This window comes from Scyliorhinus canicula, chromosome 2, assembly GCF_902713615.1.
Source record: "Scyliorhinus canicula chromosome 2, sScyCan1.1, whole genome shotgun sequence".
Lineage (NCBI taxonomy): Eukaryota > Metazoa > Chordata > Chondrichthyes > Carcharhiniformes > Scyliorhinidae > Scyliorhinus > Scyliorhinus canicula.
The window spans coordinates 206,100,877-206,120,986 of record NC_052147.1 but is presented as its reverse complement, the minus strand read 5'-3'; the positions used below and the strand labels follow the sequence as shown (position 1 = coordinate 206,120,986).

Here is a 20,110-nt window from a genome sequence, read left to right as displayed (position 1 = left end):
AGTTATAAGAGACTCTGCCTTAATCTTGGAATGTCTATAATAGCTTTCTGATCGATATATATCCCTAAACTTTAAATGCAACATAGTCTTTTAACAATGGCAAACCTGTTCTGTTCACCACTCTCTGTAGTTTCTTGTGCTCTTGGGCTGAGCAGTTGCCATACGAAGCTGTGATGCAGCCAGATAGGATGCTTTCTGAGGTGCATCTGTAAAAACAATTTGGTAAGAGTCAATGTGGACATCGAATTTCCTTAGTTTCCTGAGGAAGTATAGGCATTGTTGTGCTTTCTTGGCCATAGCGTTGTCGTGGGTGGACCAGGATAGATTTTTGTTGATGTGCACACCTAGGAATTTGAAGCTGTCAACCATCTCCACCTCAGCACCATGATGCAGACAGGGGTTTGTACGATACTTTTCTCCCTGAAGTCAATGACCAGCTCCTTAGTTCAAATGTTACTTTTAGTTTATAATAAAATAAGCTTTTAGCAAATTGTTTGAAAAGTGATTCTGAGGGTGGCACGGTGGTGCAGTGGTTAGCACTGCTGCCTCACAGCGTCGAGGACCAGGGTTCGATCCCGGCCCTGGGTCACTGCCCATGTGGAGTTTACACATTCTCCCAGAGTCTCACCCCCATAACCCAAAGATGTGCAGGATAGGTGGATTGGCCATTTTAAATTGCCCCTTAATTGGAAAAATAATTTTAAAAATGAAAAGTGAGGCAGCACGGTGGCCTAGTGGTTAGCACAACCGCCTCACGGCACTGAGGTCCCAGGTTCGATCCCGGCTCTGGGTCACTGTCCGTGTGGAGTTTGCATATTCTCCCCGTGTCTGTGTGGGTTTCGCCCCCACAACCCAAAAATGTGCAGAGTCGGTGGATTGGCCATGCTAAATTGCCCCTTAATTGGAAAAAATAATTGGGTAATCTAAATTTAAAAAAAAAATGAAAAGTGATTCTGTATTGTCTGTACTGTTACACTAACATACAGAATCATTTTTTCACTTGGTCCTTTCAGGCCTTACTGAAATAACAGCACAAACGGCACACAAAATGGTGTGTAAAACTATAAATTGTAAAAATAAATTCAGTAGAATTCTTTTACTGATTTACATCAAAGAAAGCCTAATTTTAATCCCCAAAACATCTAGAGTGTGTAAGCACTGTAAAATGCACAGCAGATACTAACACTGGAGTAACATAATCAAATGAAAGTTAATACCATGTGGAGGAAAAACTCTTAGGATGAATTGAATAATCCAGTATAATACAGTCGCTATCATCAAATATACAACACAGAAAGATGCAAGTTGCTGATTATTCACAATCGTGGTGTAAAATACCTGAGATTTTCTAGGTTAAGCATTTGCTTTAAATCTTCATGTTTATTCTTGCTTACACGTACCATGGCTATGTTTGCTTCAGCGTTAGTGAGTTTTATTCTTTTTTTTTGCAGTTTATGCCTCACTTCTACTACATAATTTTCATCAACAGCTAATCTACTGTAAAATGCGAACCTTCAATATGTGGGACCAATTGCTTTTGCCGTTCAGGTACCTAACTCCCACTGAAGTTCCAACAATTACATTGGCTGCATAGCTAAAACATTTATTTCGGCACATTTGTTTGGGTCAGTCATTATTTGCCAGAATTTAAAATATGTATGCTAATGTCACTGAATGAACTCATTATTTTGAGGTTAGGCACTTACAACTTGAGGTGCTTTCTCACTTAATCTTTTGTATATACACAACTCTACTGTTCAAAAGATGGTGCAAAATCTGCTGCTGACCCTTTGAGTTCTACTGAGAAAGTGGCTGCTATAAGGTGTGCTAAAGGAAGGTGATTTTCTTTCCTCTAGTGAAGGAGTAAACAGCAATTCCTAGCAACATAATTGAACCTGAAAGGTCATTATGGGGTGGATTATAGTGAGTGTGAACCTGTATCCTACTGCTCCCAAGATACTGAGCATTAAGTTCCATAGTTATGTCGCTGTGACAAAATTATGGAACTTATTTCTGTGATGTCCCTATTTTCATTTTCACGATCAGCACCCTATGATACATCATATGATACTTCTGAGGTACTGTTTCATCAAGTGTCAGTTCTGTTTTTCTTAAGAGTATTGTACATTCTGTAGTGATCTGTATATCTGCTGGTATGTAAAGGGTTAACAACTGTATCATAGTGCTCGACAACCACTGATGGCAGCGCCAGATCCATGTATATAAACTGAATTCAGAGGATATTCCCGCCTCTTCGTATCAGGAGTGACTAGATAGCAGAGTGTTAGAGAGATATAGCTTAGTTGGCACATGTAGTTAAACATTATCTATACTTCTTATTTACTTAATCATCAGTTATAGTTGCAGAAGAATGAACAAACTCATTCATATTTATATTCGTTATTCATTAAATGTTATTTGATTAATTTGAAGATTGATAGTTTAATTGAACTACAACTACAACCATCAGACCATTCTGGAAGTAAGCAAAAGAGTAACAACGTATTACAATCACGGAATGTAACATGATACTAGGATTTGGCTTCGGAAAAACTAGCTACATAGATTAAGAAAGATCAGAAATTGAAGAAATCTGTGGCAGCTATTCAACTGGGGAAGCGTCGAAGCAAACTGATCCTTCGAAGAACCACGCCTTGATGGACCACGCACAAGCTCCATGTCACCTCAAGACTACTGGTAATTTGAACTCTAATTAGAAACTGTTTAAACAACAATTTCAGATATATTTGGAAGCTACTGATTTAACTACCGCAACTGATGCTAGAAAAATTGCATTGCTTTTATCAATGGCAGGACAGCATGCAATCGAAATATATAATTCCTTTCAATGTCTTGCTGGTTAGGACAAAGCTAAATTTGAAGTGACATTAAGTAAATTTGATGACCACTACAAGATATAAACAAATGAAACATTTGAACGTTTTATTTTCAACCAAAGATTGCTGAAAACAGGGGAATCATTTACTAGCTTTGTGGCAGACTTAAAACTTCGAGCTCAATCTTGCAACTTTGCAGCACTGCATGACTCGTTAATTCGTGATCAAATTGTATTTGGAATAAATGATGAGCATCTAAAAGAAAGTCTTTTGAGACAACAAAACCTAACATTAGAATTAGTGATTTAAAAAATGCCTAGCACATTGGGAAAGGAGTTAGAGGCGGGTCTGTGGGAGGATGCCCTGAGCAGAGTCAATTCGTCCTCATCATGTGCCAGACTCGGCCTGATACAATTCAAGGTGGTCCACCAGGCACACATGACAGTAGCCCGGTTGAGCAGGTTTTTTGGGGTAGAGGACAGGTATGGGCGATGTGCAGGAGGGCCCGCAAATCATGTCCACATGTTTTGGGCATGCCTGAAGCTGAGGGTATTCTGGCAGGGATTTGCAGATGTCATGTCCAGGGTGTTAAAGGTGAGGGTGGCACCGAGTCCAGAGGTGGCGATTTTTGGAGTGTCAGAAGACCCGGGAGTCCAGGGGCAAGAGAGGCTGATGTTTTGGCCTTTGTCTCCTTGATAGCCCGGAGACGGATCTTACTAGTGTGGAGGGACTCGAAACCCCCGAAAGTAGGGGTATGTGTTAGTGACATGGCTGGGTTTCTCAGGCTTGACAAAATCAAGTTTGCCCTGAGAGGTTCGTCATTAGGGTTCGTTCGGAGGTGGCAGCCGTTTATTGACTTCTTCAGAGAAAATTGAATCGCCAGCAAATTCAATATAGGGGGGTGGGGGATACACTGTCGGTCTAGCTTAGGCGAGAATTGTGGGAGATGGAGGGGTGTGTTAAGCGTTGAACCATGTTTATAGCTGTGCTTGTGTCTTTTGTTATTATAGAACCATAAATGCCTCAATAGAATGTTTTTTCAAAAAAGAAAAATGCCTAGCACATCAGAGCAAGAATCAATATAATGAATATTATACCCGTGAAAAAGGCGCAAAAATCCACCTCTAGATTGAGTGTATAAAAATGGTGTCGCAATCGGTGAAGAGGCATGTTTTGGATGGCAGCCATCTTGCACGCGCGCACTCAAACCCTGCACATGCGCATTTCGTCAGAAATTGCGAGAAGGATGAAAATCGGTCTGCGCATGCGCGGAAGTGTCTCATGAGTCAGAACGTCAACGTCATGACGTGTTATAGATGTGGAACCGCCCATTTAAAGATGAAATGTCCAGCACATGGAAAACAATGCTCGAAGTGTGGCGAGCTTAATCATTTTGCTTCGCAGTGCAGATCTTCTCTTCCATTTAAACCTGCTAAACAAAACTACAGGCAGATTAATGTTCAGAGTGTAAGAAACCGAAGAGAACTTTTCATCAGACAATGACAATTATTCACTCAAATATATTTTTTGTTGGCATTATTGTAAAGTGTGAGGAAACAAAAGAAGCAACAAGCAATCCTCAGCAAATCAATTCAGTCAACACCAATAATGAATGGAACTCAGTTTCTCGTTCAAGTTAACAACTGTTCAATTTTGTTTAAACTTGACACTGGTGCTTCAGCAAATCTCCTTTCAAGACTGCATCTCAGCAAGATTCAGGAAGAACCCAAGATACTTCCAGCAGCCTGCAGACTGAATGACTAATGGCAACCTGATCTCTTCAATAGGATCATGCCATTTGAAAGTCTCGAACAAACAAATCAAGAAACGTTTAAGATTTGAAATCGTAAACAATGCTAAATCTTCACTTTTAGGAGCACAAGCATGTAAAGACTGGCAGCTTGTACAACGTGTATATATACAGCAACTGAATATACGCCATGTTTGGATGATATCCAATGCATCTTGAATCAGTGCCCTAATGTTATCAGAGGCATGGGCACACTATCATTCCAGAATAAAGTTTTACTCAGGAAGGATGCCAAGCCAGTTATTCATTCGCTTAGGAAAATTCCTGCTTCTTTGCGAGAGAGGTGAAAACAAGAACTAGACTGATTTCAAACCCAAGGCATTATATCTCGAGTCAGAAAACCGACTGACTGGGTCAGCACATTGGTTTGCGTAAAAAAGAAGCCTGGTGATCTACGCAGCTGCATTGATCCTAAAGATCTCAATAAGAACATAAGAAGGGAACACTATTCCATACCATAGCGTGAGGAAATCACAAGTGAGATGGCGAATGTACGCATCTTATAAAGTTAGAGCGTCACAGGGATTTTGGCAAATGGAACTCGATGACTGGAGCAGACAACATGTCCATTTAACACGCTCTTTGGATGATTTTGCTTCAACTGTATGCCGTTTGGTATGATATGCATCTGAGATATTCCACAGGATTGTGGAGCAAATGACAGAAGGAATTGAAGGTGAGAGAGTATATGTTGACGACATCATTATTTGCTCCACAACCAGAGAAGAGCACATTTGAGCGTCTAAAACAGGTATTCAAACGCATCAACAAGTATGGACTCAAACTTAATCAATTGAAATGTACCTTTGGACAGTCAAATTTCTAGGAGATACCATTTCTCATCAAGGTGTCCAACCTGATGATGATAACATTTCAGCTATTCAGAACATGGAGATACCAGAAGACAAAAAAGTTGTTCTCCGATTTCTAGGCTTCGTCAATTTTCTTGGCGAGTTCATCTCCAACTTGTCAGCAAGAACAACAACATTGAGAAACTTGATAAGAAAATCTACACCTTTTGAGTGGACGGAGAGCCATCAGAAAGAGTGGAAAGATTTAAAAACCAAGCTCATGACAGGACCAATACTTGCTTTCTTCGATCCGAAAAGAGCAACCAAGATATCCACTGATGCAAGTCAGGATGGGACAGGCTCAGTTCTCTTACAAAGAGATGAAAATTCATATTGGGGTCCTATAGCAAATGCTTCAAGAGCAATGACAGCAACGGAATGCAGGTATGCCCAAATTGAGAAGGAATGTCTAATGTTATGGGCCAGGATTCAGAAAACTCCGAAGTATATCATGGCGTTCACCTGACCTACAACTGTTTATTTTGGTTACGATGAGCACAAGGGCCTGCCTTTCTGGTGTTATTCAATAGAGGCCTTGAGCACTTTGAATCAAAAACAAAGCTTATTCTCCTTTGGAGGTTTCTGCACCCGAGGGAGCGGGAGTACTCCTTTTTCTCAGCGGTCCATAAGGTGTACTCGCGGATTGACTTTTTTTCATGGTGGGGAAGGCGCTGCTAGCTGGGATTAAAGGGTTGGAGTACTCGGCAATTGCAATATCAGATCATGCTCCGCATTGGGTGGATCTGGTACTGGAGAAGGGGATGGTACAGAGACCAGGGTGGAAGTTAGTTGTGGGACATTTGGGGGACCGAGGGTTCTGTGACAAACTTGAAACAGTAATTGAGGATCATATAGGCCCATATCACTTTTAAATGCAAAGATATGGGCGAAGGTACTGGCAGGTAGGCTAGAGGAGTGCCTCCCGAAGGTGATAGGTGAAAATCAGATGGGGTTTGTGAGAGGGAGGCAGCTCTTTTCGAACATTAGGAGGGTATTGAACGTGGTTATGGTACCGGTGGAGGGGAAGGAAACAGGTGGTTGTGGCATTGGACGCCGAGAAAGCGTTTGACCAGGTAGAATGGGGGTACTTGATGGCAGTTCTCGAGCGGTTTGGAATTGGACCCAGATTTGTGGACTGGGTAAAGCTATTATATAAGGCAGCGACGGCCAGTGTCTGCACAAATAACATCAGCTCAGAATACTTCCCTCTCCACCGTGGGACTAGGCAGGGATGTCCTATGTCCCCCTGCTGTTTTCACTCGCGATTGAGCCATTGGCCATTGCATTAAGAGGTTTGGGGCTATGAAAAGGGATAGTGCGGGGGGGGGAGGGGAGGAGGGGGGAGGGGAGGAGGGGGAAAGAGAGGGGGCGGTTAATAGAGCATAGGGTGTCCTTATATGCCGATGACTTGTTATACTTGTCAGAACCGAGTATGTCAATAAGGGGAATACTGGAACTGCTTCGGGTGTTTAGGTCTTTCTCTTGGTACAAATTAAATCTAGACGAATAAATATTTTGTGGTATCTCGGCCAGGGGTGGGGCTGCAATTCTTTCAGGCAGGGATTCACTTTAGATACCTGGGGGTTGCTCGAGATTTGTGGGGGGGGCGGGGGCGGTTCTGTAGGTATAACATTTCTAGTTTGGTGGGTAGAGTGAAAGCTGATCTGGCAAGGTCGGATGGTCTCCCTCTGTCACTGGCAGGTCGGGTACAGGCGGTTAAAATGAATGTGCTGCTGCGATTCCTGTTTATTTTTCAATGCCTGCCGATTTTCCTGCCAAAGGCATTTTTTTGGAGAGATTGAAGGGATGATTACCTTGTTCATATGGGGAGGGAAGGTGGCCAGAATTAAAAAGTTGTTACTACAGAGAGGAAGGCAGGCAGGGGGTTTGGGTCTTCCGAACCTGATGTATTAATACAGGGAGGCGAATGTGGAGAAGGTACGGAGCTGGGTCAGAGGGGTTGACTCACAATGGGTCAGAATGGAGGAGAGTTTGGGTAGGGGGTCGGGATCAAAGGCGCTAGTGAGAGCACCGCTCCCAAAGGCCCCGGGGAGATACTCGGGGAGTTCGGTCGTAATAGCTTTGTTGAGAATTTGGAGACAGTTTCGACAGCACTTCGAGTTGGGGGCAAGGTCAAGGGAAATGCTGATTCAGGGGAACCATAGATTTGAGGCAGGGAAGTGGGATGGAAATTTTCAGATGGGAGGAGAAAGGAATTAGGACATTAAAAGATTTGTTTCTTGGGGGTCATTTTGCGGGATTGAAGGAGCTGGGAGCGAAGTATGGGCTGGAACAGGGGGAAATATTTAGATACATGCAGGTTGGAGACTTTGCCAGAAAGGAGACACAGCTTCCCAGTAGAGCCGGCTTCAACATTGCTGGAGGAGGTGCTGACAGCAGGGGGACTGGAGAAGAGGGTAGTATGGCGGTTTACGGGGCTATTTTGGAGGAGGAGAAGGCGCCGCTAAAAGGGATCAAGGCAAAGTGGGAGGAAGAGTTGGGAGAAGGTATGGAGGAGGGGTTCTGGTGTGTGTGCTATGGAGGGTGAACGCCTCCACCTCGTGTGCGAGGTTGGGGCTGCTACAGCTTACACCCTTACAAGGGCGAGGATGAGCCGGCTCTTTGGGGGGGGGGGGTAGAAGATGTGTGTGAACGTTGCGTGGGGGCCCCCGAAAACCACGTTCATATGTTTTGGTCCTGTCCAAAGCTGGAGGATTACTGGAAGGAGGGTTTTGATATAATCTCTAAAGTGGTGCACGTGAAACTGACCCGGGTCCTCGGGAGGCCATATTCGGTGTCGGACCAACCAGGGTTGGAAATGGGCACGGTGGCAGATGTTGTAGCCTTTGCCTCGTTGATCGCCTGATGGCGTATCATGTTAGGGTGGTGATCAACCTCCACCCTGTGCCCTGGCGTGGCAGGGGGTCCTGCTGGAATTCTTAACGCTTGAAAAGGTCAAATTTGAACTGAAGGGAAGGATGGAGGAGTTCTACAATTCATGGGCGTTATTCATTATGCACTTTCGAGAATTGGATCATATCGAACATTAGGGGGGGGCAGGGCTGGGAGGGTTGGGGGAGAGGGATTGCATGTGTTAATGGTGACTATGGGTGATTCCCGATTCCTTTTTGTCATTTGTTTATGTTAACATGCGGGCTAATGTCTGGGGTTTGGTGGGAGGATGGGATGGTTGTTATTGATATGGGGATTGACATTACATTAGTTACTGATTATTGTTTATTGTTGGGTGTAAATTTGGGAGAAAATATGAAAAAGGAGGAGAATTTTTAAAAATTATAAAAAAAACAAAGTTTATTCTACGAGTTTAGTTAACATTTTTATAAACACACACAAGCATTTTTATCAACTACCAACATAAATACCCCACACAGCTACAGTACTCTATGTATAACCCTTAATAAATTTTCTCCTTAAGCTGTTCCAATTTAATAGCAAGATCCCATAAACCAGAAAACCCTTTTCAAAGGTGTGGTCCAGCACACAGCACTCGAAGACCTTTCAGACTTGCTATGGATACTACTTGTTTCCTTCCCAAAACAGCAGGGTTGAGTTCCTTCCAGAAAACAGTTATTTATTTTCAAGCTATCAAGCAGTCTAAACTGAAGGTAGAGAGACACTCCAAGATACTTGTCTGAATACAGCAGCCAAATGTGAAAACGAAAGCAGAAGAACTCAGAGGCTCAAAACAAGCCCAAACCAAAACAAGTAAAACTCAGAGCCAAAGCCCAGCTGCACCCACACAATGACATCACTGAAGTCTTGTGATCAGACAAACATTTCTTACATGTCTGTGACACTCCCATGACACTAGGTCAATGGATTCCCAACCTTCACAGTTGAGGTGGATCACAGGCTGTTGGCCTACATCATCGACTAAGATCTCAATGATATGACGCCAAGACTTCAAAGGATGATGATGAAATTACGACAGTATGATTTCAATTTAATTTACACTCCTGGGAAAGATTTCATTATTGCAGACACTTTATCACGCTCCATTACAACTGTCAGTCCACCGTTTGAATTTGTACGTGATGTCGAAGCTCAGGCTCAACTCTGTGCAGAGAACCTTCCTGCATCAGATCAAAAAGTTGAATTTAATCAAGTAAGAAACAAAGAAGGATGCTACACTTCAGAGGGTCATGCGTCATCTTCAAAATGGGTGGCCAAAGGGGCGATGTCCTCAGTACAGAAACATTTAATCTGATTTGACGATTACTAGTTTTAAAGCATGCAAGGAAACATTTTCAAGGCATAGAATACCGAATACTGTCATGTCGGACAATGGTCCATGAAAGACAGAATTCTCAAAGAAATATAACTTCACGCATGTGACATCCAGTCCTCACTACCCCCAGTCCAGCACCAAGATAGAAAAAGGTGGTCACATTGTCAAACAGTTGATCAGTAAAGCTATTGATTTGACGTTGGATATCCATCTTGCGTTATCTTATAGAGCTATCTTCAGGACTCTCGCTGGCTCAAATGTTATTTAATAAGGATCTCAGGATTACCTTACCAGCGATTAGACTGCAGAATCCAGACCACTTGCCAGCGTTGAAGAAGATAGAAGAACAATGTTCACATCAACAGTCATACTACAACAGACACACATCTCAATTCGAACCACTCACAACGGATTACCTAGTAAGAATCAAAATTCTGGATGGAGGATGGTCTGCCCCAGAAACTATCATTCGGAAAGCAGCTCCACACTCCTACATAGTAAAATCAGCGGAAACAGACATGCATTGCAAACAATTCGATTACAGTACCAAATTTTTCCAAATTTAAAATTCACAAGAATCAATTTTCCGAGACCATTTACTGCATACCAGAAATTCAGATGACATTTACAAGACAGTGAAAACATCACATTCACCACCTCGTCAGCTCAGAAGATCGACAAGATGACAATGAAAACCAAACAGATTGAACTTGTAGTATATCAAATTGTTGTGCAGTCATTACTCAAGTTTTGCTTGTACAGATATACATCTCATGATTTATTGTTAGCTTGTTATTCAATTTTCTCTGATACGCAGAAAATATGTTTTTTTTTAAAAAGGGGGATGCAGTGATCTGTATATCAGCTGGTATGTAAAGGGTTCACGACTGTGTCATAGTGCAAGACAACCTCTAGATGGCAGCACCTGATCCATGTACATAAACTGAGGATATTCCCACCTCTTCGTATTAGGAGTGAATAGATAGCAGAGTGTTCGAGAGATATAGCTTAGTTGGCACGTGTAGTTAAACATTATTTATACTTATTTACTTAATCATCAGGGGTAATAGTTGTAGAAGAGTGAACAAACCCATTGATATTTATATTCATCATTAAATGTTATTTGCTTTAAATTGAAGACTGATAGTTTCATTGAACTACAATTATCAGACCATTCCAGAAGTAAGCAAAAGAGTAACGATGTATTATAATCACGTAATATAACACATTCCAAAGCAGAGAGTGCAAAAATCAAAGTGATGTACATCTCTGTACCTAATACTATGGTCTTTGGTTTATCTATTTCTAAACATTATTAAAACAGCCAGAAAAATCAAGTTGAAGAAATGACTTAGATTTGGGATTCAGATTTTTATTGATCGTGATACCTAATATGAACATAAACGATGCATCCTCAAACCTGTTATACCATTCAATTAGATCATGGCTGATCTATGACTCAACTTTTTAACTGCCTTTGTTGTATATTGCCAAAATTGACAAGACCTCAAAATATTTTTGGAGGAGAAAGCCCCACACTCCCATTCCCCTTTGGGTGAAGAAGTGCTCCCTGACATCACTCCTGAATGGCCAAGCTCTAATTTTAAGGGTATGACCCCTGTTCTGGTCGGTCCTGCCAGCGAAAATAGTTTCTCTTTTTTTTTCAACTTTACCAAATCAGTTAATCAACTGAAACACCTTAATTATATCACCCGTTATTCTTTTAAATTTGAGGAAATACAAGCCATTCTATTGTTTGCATTCGGGGTGCGATCAAATGGCCTCATCAGAGACTAGACAAGGCCACTAAATCTCAGGAGAGGCCTCTCGTGAGATTTGCAATGCTTAGAACACCTTGCGAGATCTAATTAGATCTCGCGAGAGTCACAATCTAGATCTCGCCTTCACTGGGCGTGATCCAGATTTACATACTTAAGTGAGCAGTTAAGCCCACTTAAATCGGCTCCCGAGATCCAGGAATGAACACTCTCTCCTGAGAGACCTTGCCATGGCACCATTTAGTACTGGTCCACACAAAAGTGGACCAGACATCTGGGGATGTCTTCCAGACCATCGGGGCGGGCGGTGTCGGGCTCTGGGCAAGGTGGTTTTACCAGGACATGCTCAAAGTCCGGAACATGGTTGCCTCGCGCCAAAGCTCCCTTCCTGCTGGAGCGGTAGCTGCCATCAGGGAGCCGCTGCTCAAGAATCCAGACTTCCAACAATGCGATTTCCGGTGGCTGGCGGAAGGATGGGCTATGGCTGCCAGGGTGACCAGAATTGGGACCGCGGCTACATTCGCAACCTGATATTTCTGGAGACCGAATGCACCGGAGTCTACCGGCACCGTCTTGGTCACTTGTGCTAGGTTGTCACCGCAGGGACTGGGGTGCTTTATTAACCCCATAAATCGCATTTGGTTTGATGTCCTGTGTTTCATTTGTAATTTGTTTTTGTTTAAGGTACTTTCCTTTTAGTTTGCACCTTGGTTTGTTTGATTTAGTTTCCGTGGTTATTTGATCTGCACCAAAATAGTTCGAAGCAAGTTACTTGCTGAGCCTTCTGGTTTGGAAAAAAGACCTGCTCTGAGGAGGGGGATGAAATGCAAGGATATTTAAAATTTTTAGGCGATTTGTGTTCTTCCCCTCCCCAATACATCCCGTTTTCTTGGGTTTTCCCTTGTTTCACTGACCAACTTGGAGGACAAATTAAATAAATTAGAGAGACTACTTTACAGCTGTGATGTCAACACTGCTTTGAGTAAAATGTTAGCTGAGATACCCATCCAAATATAGATTTGGCAAGTTGCCGGTCCCATCACAACTGACTAGGTTGATCTTATTTACTCCACATGTGGTAAACAGGAGTTTTAGCTTTTCAAAGCATGAACATGTGACCAGAGACGTTCAAAGTGAGTAGCGTTTTTCTTCCCTACAAGGCACAGGTGGCAATTATTACATAGTCACATGGATTGCACATTTCTCTGTAAAATGAATTAAGTTAACACTGGCCTCGGGAACAAAGTAGAAGCCTTGAAGCTTGCTGAAAAGCATTTCCCTTGTTCCAGGATGCAATATGATACAATATCACATAACTGCAGGAGTATACTTTTATATCTAATGCTTGATTTGCATAAAATATCTGCATCAGATGCAATTTATAAGGGAGAATCAACAATGTTAAATTGTATATGAAGATGCGTAAAATGTTTGTTTATTAGCACTGATCCTGAAGCAACAATTTGGATGGAAATGATGATTAATAATAAACATTTATTTTAAATACTTAGCTAGTCATGGATGTGGAAAGATGCACCTGAGTAAGATTCTTCTCAGTTTCTTGCTTATATGCAATGTTTTTAATTATTTTATTGTAATGTATTTTATATCACTGCACCATTGGGCTGCCACAATGTTTTAATGTTCATTTTTAAGTTTTAGGTTTCACCTTCCTGGCATATTCTATGGCCACTACTGTTACCTAATGGCGCCTGCATTTCAACAAAATTAGACGAGCAGACTGCCGAGACCTTGTCCTGCCTGAACTCTAGTAACTGATTGAAATGATTCCTATGTTCAAGAATAGCAGTCCTTTAGTAACAGGATTCCCAGGGGAGTTGAAAGAGAGCTATGTTCAGGTTTTTGGTCTTTGGCTTATTACGTTCCATGCTATACTTCTTCTATTTCACATTATGCCCATGGGCTAGTGTATAAATGAATGGATAACATCATCAGTGTAACCTTTTGGCTTCATAGAAACTGAGGTTAGAGGCATCATCGATTGTAAGTAAAAGTGAATTGCTATGTTTTAAAAACTTGATGCTTGCGAGCAGCCAGTATGTTGTTTATCAATTGTACCTTGCTAAAAATAGTTGACGGGCATGAGCAGTCAAGCAAAAATGCTTTTTTGTTTATGACGTTATAATTAAAAGATTCTCTCGACATTTTATGATGGATTTAACCATAAAAATAAAAAAGATTTAGTATAGTTAAGAGAAGGTATTATTGATAGTTGATGGATGACTGTTTTCATGGACACTTTATTACAACTGAAATATTTATAACGTGAACAAGGCAAATTATGTAACAGAAAATATACTTTTGTCAGAACAATTCAACCATGTTTAATACATTTTGACCTCTTTATATACAAATCAGGGTCTGTATCACATGTATTTGCAGTGAATGATTTTAGCAGTAATTAGTTCCATCTTTATTTCTTTTCCAGGTATTTTCTTAAGCATTGGTTAGTAAACTATATTTTGCAGTGCAGTTACATGGACCAAGGAAATAATAATGTTTGCTAGGGAGATTAAAATTCCAAACTACGTATGAGGGAACTTGTACTCCCTCTGGATTTCTGTTTACTCCCATATTTTATAGAAGATGATAATTAGCCCAGACAAGTTTAATAAACTTTTATTTTAAGAGAATTAAAGCTCCTTATTAATATGGATATTCTTCAGATGTGCCTTCTTTGTTGTCAGACTGCTGCAATGATTTTGTCAATGTTGAGCATCCCTTTGCATCTTCTTCACATCGACTGCAAAACTTTTCAGTGAAACCTTGGAAACCAATTGGGGGTAGATTTCCTAATGTTTGTCATGATTATCTAGGATCCTATAGCTTTTGACCCAGTTTGAACAAGCATCTCCCATTCTTGACGATGGAGTCTCAAATGGTAGCCTCACAGAGTGGAGTGAGGGTTTGGGGGTGGGAAGTGGCAGAGAGAGAAGGGGGGGCGGACCTATGCACATGATTTAATGCTGGTAAGAAAATTGATTTTTGAAATTGCTGAAGCAACTGAGGGAGTGCTTTAAGAAAACTTAGTCTCCTTAACCCCTTTTAGTCATTAAGCAACTTTTCAACTTGAAGGACCATTGTAATGAAAATGTTTTCCCAAATTGTTTGTTGTTTGTCCGCCTTATGATGTAATAACTTGCATTGTATCAAAATTTGCCACCAATGCATTGATGAAGAAAATGTGTGAATAATGTGACCCTTGTATGATAGAATCATAGAATTTACAGTACAGAAGGAGGCCATTTGGCCCATCCATCGGCTCTTGGAAAGAGCACCCCATTTAAGTCCACGCCGCCATCCTATCCCCACTGTACCTTTTTAGACACTAAGGGCAATTTATCATGGCCACTCCACCTAACCTGCATACCTTTGGACTGTGGGAGGAAACCGGAGCACCCGGAGGAAACCCACGCAGACACTGGTAGAACGTGCAGACTCTGCACAGACAGTGAACAAACTGGGAATCGAACTTGGGCCCTGGAGCTGTGAAGCAATTGCACTAACCACTGTGCTACCATGCTGTTGCAGCTTCTAACTCTTTACCCTTGCCCAACAAAATAAAGTTCACTAAATATTTTTATAGAGTCACATCTCTTTTGAATGTTATGGGTTAGTTATTTTTAAGAGCTTTAACATTGATGTTGCATATTTGTAATGATCATGTTTTTCCCCTGTCGGCTTTTACATCTGAGACCAATGTGAAAATGAGCAAATTCTGATAATGAGAGCTACAAATATAGGATCTTTCTATACTGATTGTTATTGAATGTGGTTTTGCTTTTGAATTTTAAATTGTTTTTGCATCATTTCTATTTCTTTAAAGATGTAGTCCACTGATTAGTGTTTCACTTGATTCTTCCAGGTCACAACAAATCTGACTAACCTACACCATGCTGCTGCTTGCATTAATTCCTGAGTAAATGACTGACATTGATTGAACCTTTTTCATAGAGTGCTTGTTATTTTTTGTCACAATGATGTATGCTGGTAGTGTTGAAAATGTAAATAACTTCTTCCTGTGTCACAATTTGATAAATTTTGAAAGTTAGACAGTAAAAAGCTTTTTGTTCAGTGGAGGCCAATAAAATAAGGTCAAATATGTTTCATTGCTTTTTTCAAGAAATCTGTTATTCAAAATTAAATTGGATTAGTACTCTAATTGACATTTTGTGTGGCATCACCTATAATAAATATGGTGTATGTATATTTTATTTTATTGTATTTGGTCACCTGTTGGTTATGGTTAGCTGACCCTCAATTGTTCAGAGTAAAGCATTCCAATTCCACAAGTGCAGGTCAAGCTTAAGCCCATTCAAATATTCAAGCTCTTGAGTTTCAAAGATTGCAAGTACTTAGGATTCTTCAACAACCATGAGTAGGAAATACATTTTTATGACCTGCTGCTTCCATGAGTTTTCAATGATGAAGGGTAATTTGTTAGTTTCTCATGTTACTGATGTAGTTATTTTGACTGATCTGAGTATTGAAAGTATCCAGGTGCAATTTGTTAGCCAGTGGAAGTGTTTCCTGGTATTGCTTCTGAATTGAACATGATTTTCACTCTCTGCCACTGGATTTGACTTCCGCTGGTAATTTCTTCAAAATTATTTTTCAGGCGTATTGGAAAATAAAGCGTGGTAGACTTTTAGTATTTAAACTGTGGAATACTTTTAGTATACTTGTATAAACTGTGGTATTCACAATACAGGATTTTCAAAAGAGAATAACTAAACTTAAGAATAGTCTAAGTGCATAACCACTACAGAGTGCTGGGGAAGGATGAGTAACTGTTTCGAAAGATAAACAAAATTAAGCCAATAGCCATACATATTCAAATGTTTGATGAATATATAAAGATTTGTCCATCTATGTTCAAAGAAAATACAATCTCATGAGTAACATTGTGGTACTTATAGTAATGGTAAAGGTATCAGAAGACATGCCTCAAAAATAAATGAAGTCTGAGTAGAAAGAAATAATGTGCGTTTATAAAGTACCTATGACATACTCCAAATTCATTCATTTTTATGGGATGTGGGCTTCTCTGGCTGGGCCAGCATTTGTTGCTCACCTCCAATTGCCCTTGAGAAGGTGGTGGTGAGCCGCCTCTTGAACCGCTGCAATCCATGTGGAGTATGCACACCCACAGTGTTGTTAGGGAGGGAGTTCCAGGATTTTGACCCAGCGACAGTGAAAGAATGGCAATATATTTCCAAGTCAGGAAGGTGATTGACTTGGAGATAAACTTCCAGTTGTTGATGTTCCCATGCATCTGCTACCCTTGTCCTTCTAGGTGGTAGTGGTCGTGGATCTAGAAGATGCTGCCTAAGGAGCGTTGGCGAGTTCCTGCAGTGCATCTTGTAGATGGTACACAGTGCTGCTACTGTGTGTCAGTGGTGGAGGGAGTGAATATTTGTGGAAGGGGTGTCAATCAGGCAGGCTGCTTTGTCCTGGATGGTGTCGAGCTTCTTGTGTTGTTGGAGCTGCACTCATCCAGGCAAGTGGGAAGTATTCCATCACCCTCTTAACTTGTGCCTTGTAGGTGGTGGGCAGGCTTTGGGGTGTCAGGAGGTGAGTTATTTGCTGCAAGATTCCTAGTCTCTGACCTGCTCTTGTAGCCACAGTAGTTATATGGCTTGTCCAGTTCGGTTTGTGGTCAATGGTACCCCCAGGATGTTGATAGTGGGGGATTCAGCGATGCTAATGCCATTGAATGTTAAGAGGCGATGGTTTGACTCTCCCTTATTGGAGATGGTCATTGCCTGGCATTTGTGTGGTATGAATGTTACTTGCCACTTGTTAGTCCAAGCCTGGATATTGTCCAGGTCTTCCTGTATTTGCATGTGGATTGCTTCAGTGTCTGAGCAGCTATGAATGGTGCTGAACATTGTACAATCATCAGCGATCTGACCTTATGTTGGAAGGAAGGTCATTGATGAAGCTGCTGAAGATGGTTGGGCCAGTGACACTACCCTGAAGAACTCTTGCAGTGATGTCCTGGGACTGAGATGATTGACCTCCAACAACCATAACCATCTTCTTTTTTCAAGGTATGACTAATCAGTGGAGAGTTTTCCATCTGATTCCCATTGACTCCAGTTTTATGAGGGCTCTTTGATGCCATACTCAATCAAATGCTGCCTTAATATCGAGGGCCATCACTCTCGCCTCACCTCGAGTTGAGCTCTTTAGTCCATGTTTGAACCAAGGCTGTAATGCGGTCAGAAGCTGAGTGACGCTGGTGGAATCTAAACTGCGGGTCTGTGAGCAGGTTATTGCTAAACAAGTGCCGCTTAATGGGACTGGTGATGATTCCTTCCATCACTTTGCTGATCATTAAGAGATAGAGTAGTAATTGGCCAGGTTGAATTTGTCCATTGCAGTAACGAGTGCATTCAGCTGTTTCTTGATGGGGTTAATTGAATTGGCTGAAAACTGGCATCTGTGATGTTGGGGACCTCTGGAGGAAACTGAGATGGATCATCCACTTGGCGCTTCTGGCTGAAGATTATTGCGAATGCTTCAGCTTTGTCTTTTGCACAGATGTGCTGTGCTCCTCCATCATTGAGGAAAAGGATATTTGTGGAGTCGTCTCCTCCAACAAGTTGAAGAATTGTTCACCACCGTTCACGGCTGGATGTGGCAGGACTGCAGAGCTTTGTTCTGATCCGTTGGTTGTGGGATCACTTTTTAAATTTAGAGTACCCAATTCATTTTTTCCAATTAAGGGGCAATTTAGTATGGCCAATCCACGTACCCTGCACATCTTTGGGTTGTGGGGGCGAAACCCACGCAGACACGGGGAGAATGTGCAAACTCCACACGGACAGTGACCCTGAGCCGGGATCGAACCTGAGACCTCGGCGACGTGAGGCAGCAGTGCTAACCACTGCGCCACCGTGGTTGTGGGAACACTAAAGCTCTGTCTATCACTTGCTGCTTATGCTGTTTGGCACACAAGTAGTCCTGTGTTGTAGCTTCATTAGGTTGACACTTCATTTTTCGGTATGCCAGCTGCTGCTCCTGGCTTGCTCTCCTACACACTTCATTGAACCAGGGTTGATCCCCTGGCTTGGTGGTAATGGTAGAGTGGGGGAATTGCGGGGCCATGAGGTTACAGGTTATGGCTGAGTACAATTCTGCTGCTGTTGATCGCCAGTTTTTGTCTTGCTAGAGCTGTTCTGAATCTGTCGCATTTAGCACGCTGGAAGTGCCACATAACACGATGGAGGGTATCCTCAAGGTGAAGATGGTACATCGTCTCCACAATAACTGTGCAGTGGCACTCCTACCGATAGTAGCTTGGACAGATGCACTGTGGCAGACAGGTTGGTGAGGATGAGGTCCAGTATGTTTTTCCCTCTTGGTTCTCTTACTACCTGTCGCAGACCCAGTCCAGCAGTTATTTCTTTTAGGACTTGGTCAGCTCAGTCAGTAGTGGTGCTACCAACCATTCTTCGCGGTGGACATTAAAGTCCCTCATCCAGAGTATATTCTGTGCCCTTGCCATCCTCCGTGTTTCATCCAAGTGGTGTTCAACATGTAGGAGAAATTATTCATCAGCTGAGGGTGGACGGTGCATGGTCATCAACAGGAGGTTTCCTTGCCCGTGTTTGACCTGAAACCATGAGACTACATGGGGTCCAGAGTTGATGTTGAGGACTCCCAGGGCAACTCCCTCCCGACTGTATACTACTGTGCTGCCCGCCACCTCTGCTGTGTCTGTCCTGCTGGTGGGTGATTATGGTGTCTGGTAAATTATCTGTAAGGTATGATTCCATAAGTATGGCTATGTTAGGCTGTTGCTTGACTATTCTGTGAGATAGCTCTACCAATTTTGGCTCAACCCCCCAGATGTTGGTATGGAGGACCTTGTCGTTGCATTGCCAGTGCCTAGGTCGATGGAGGGTATCCTCAAGGTGAAGATGGGACATCATCTCCACAATGACTGTGCGGTGACACTCCTATTTCCTTCTTATTGACTTTGTTGTGGTTTTATACAACTGAGTGGCTTGCTAAGCCCTTTTCAGAGGGTCTTTTAAGAGTCACATGTAGGCCAGACCAGGTAAGAATGACAGATTTCCTTCCCAAAGGACATCCGTGAACCAGCTGGGTCTTTTACATCAATCGACAATGGTTTCATGGTTATCATTAGATTTCTAATTCCAGGTAGTTTATAGGATTCAATTTCCACCACCTGCCGTGGCGGGATTTGAACTCTGGTTCCCAGAGTATTACCCTGGGCTTCTGGATCAATACTATTATGCCACTGTCTGCCTCCTCCTCCAAGTTATTCAGAATCACTACATTACTTTTATATTGTGATGACTGTTGGTTTCTAGAAAATTGTGACAACCAATTTGCACACAAGCAGGTCCCAAGAATGGCAGTGCTGGCTCAATTGTGGATGTTTTTTCCCTCAAAGACAGTTGCCCACAAAGACCCACAGCAATCTCTGTGGCATGGTTTCCCCCTCTACTGACAACAGTTTAAATCTATTACTAAGTCAAATGGATGTCTTGGTGTGCAACAGCAGTGATATTAGCAAGCAAGTAAGCAGC

General features: G+C 42.0%; 1 protein-coding gene across 4 annotated transcripts in view; it reads left to right on the top strand.

Annotated features, from left to right (window-relative positions):
* metap1d (methionyl aminopeptidase type 1D (mitochondrial)) overlaps positions 1-20,110 on the top strand; it is a 242,948-nt gene that overhangs the window by 7,306 nt on the left and 215,532 nt on the right. Inside the window, exon 1 of one of the 4 annotated variants that reach the window (XM_038789419.1) lies at positions 2,442-2,697. The exons of 2 other annotated variants lie outside the window; for them this stretch is intronic. In XM_038789419.1, coding sequence (XP_038645347.1) covers positions 2,658-2,697 — 40 coding nt within the window. In that variant the 5' untranslated portion in view covers positions 2,442-2,657. Of the gene's footprint in view, positions 1-2,441; positions 2,698-11,680; positions 12,116-20,110 lie in introns of those variants that run through there. One more of the 4 variants, XM_038789418.1, reaches the window with a different exon arrangement.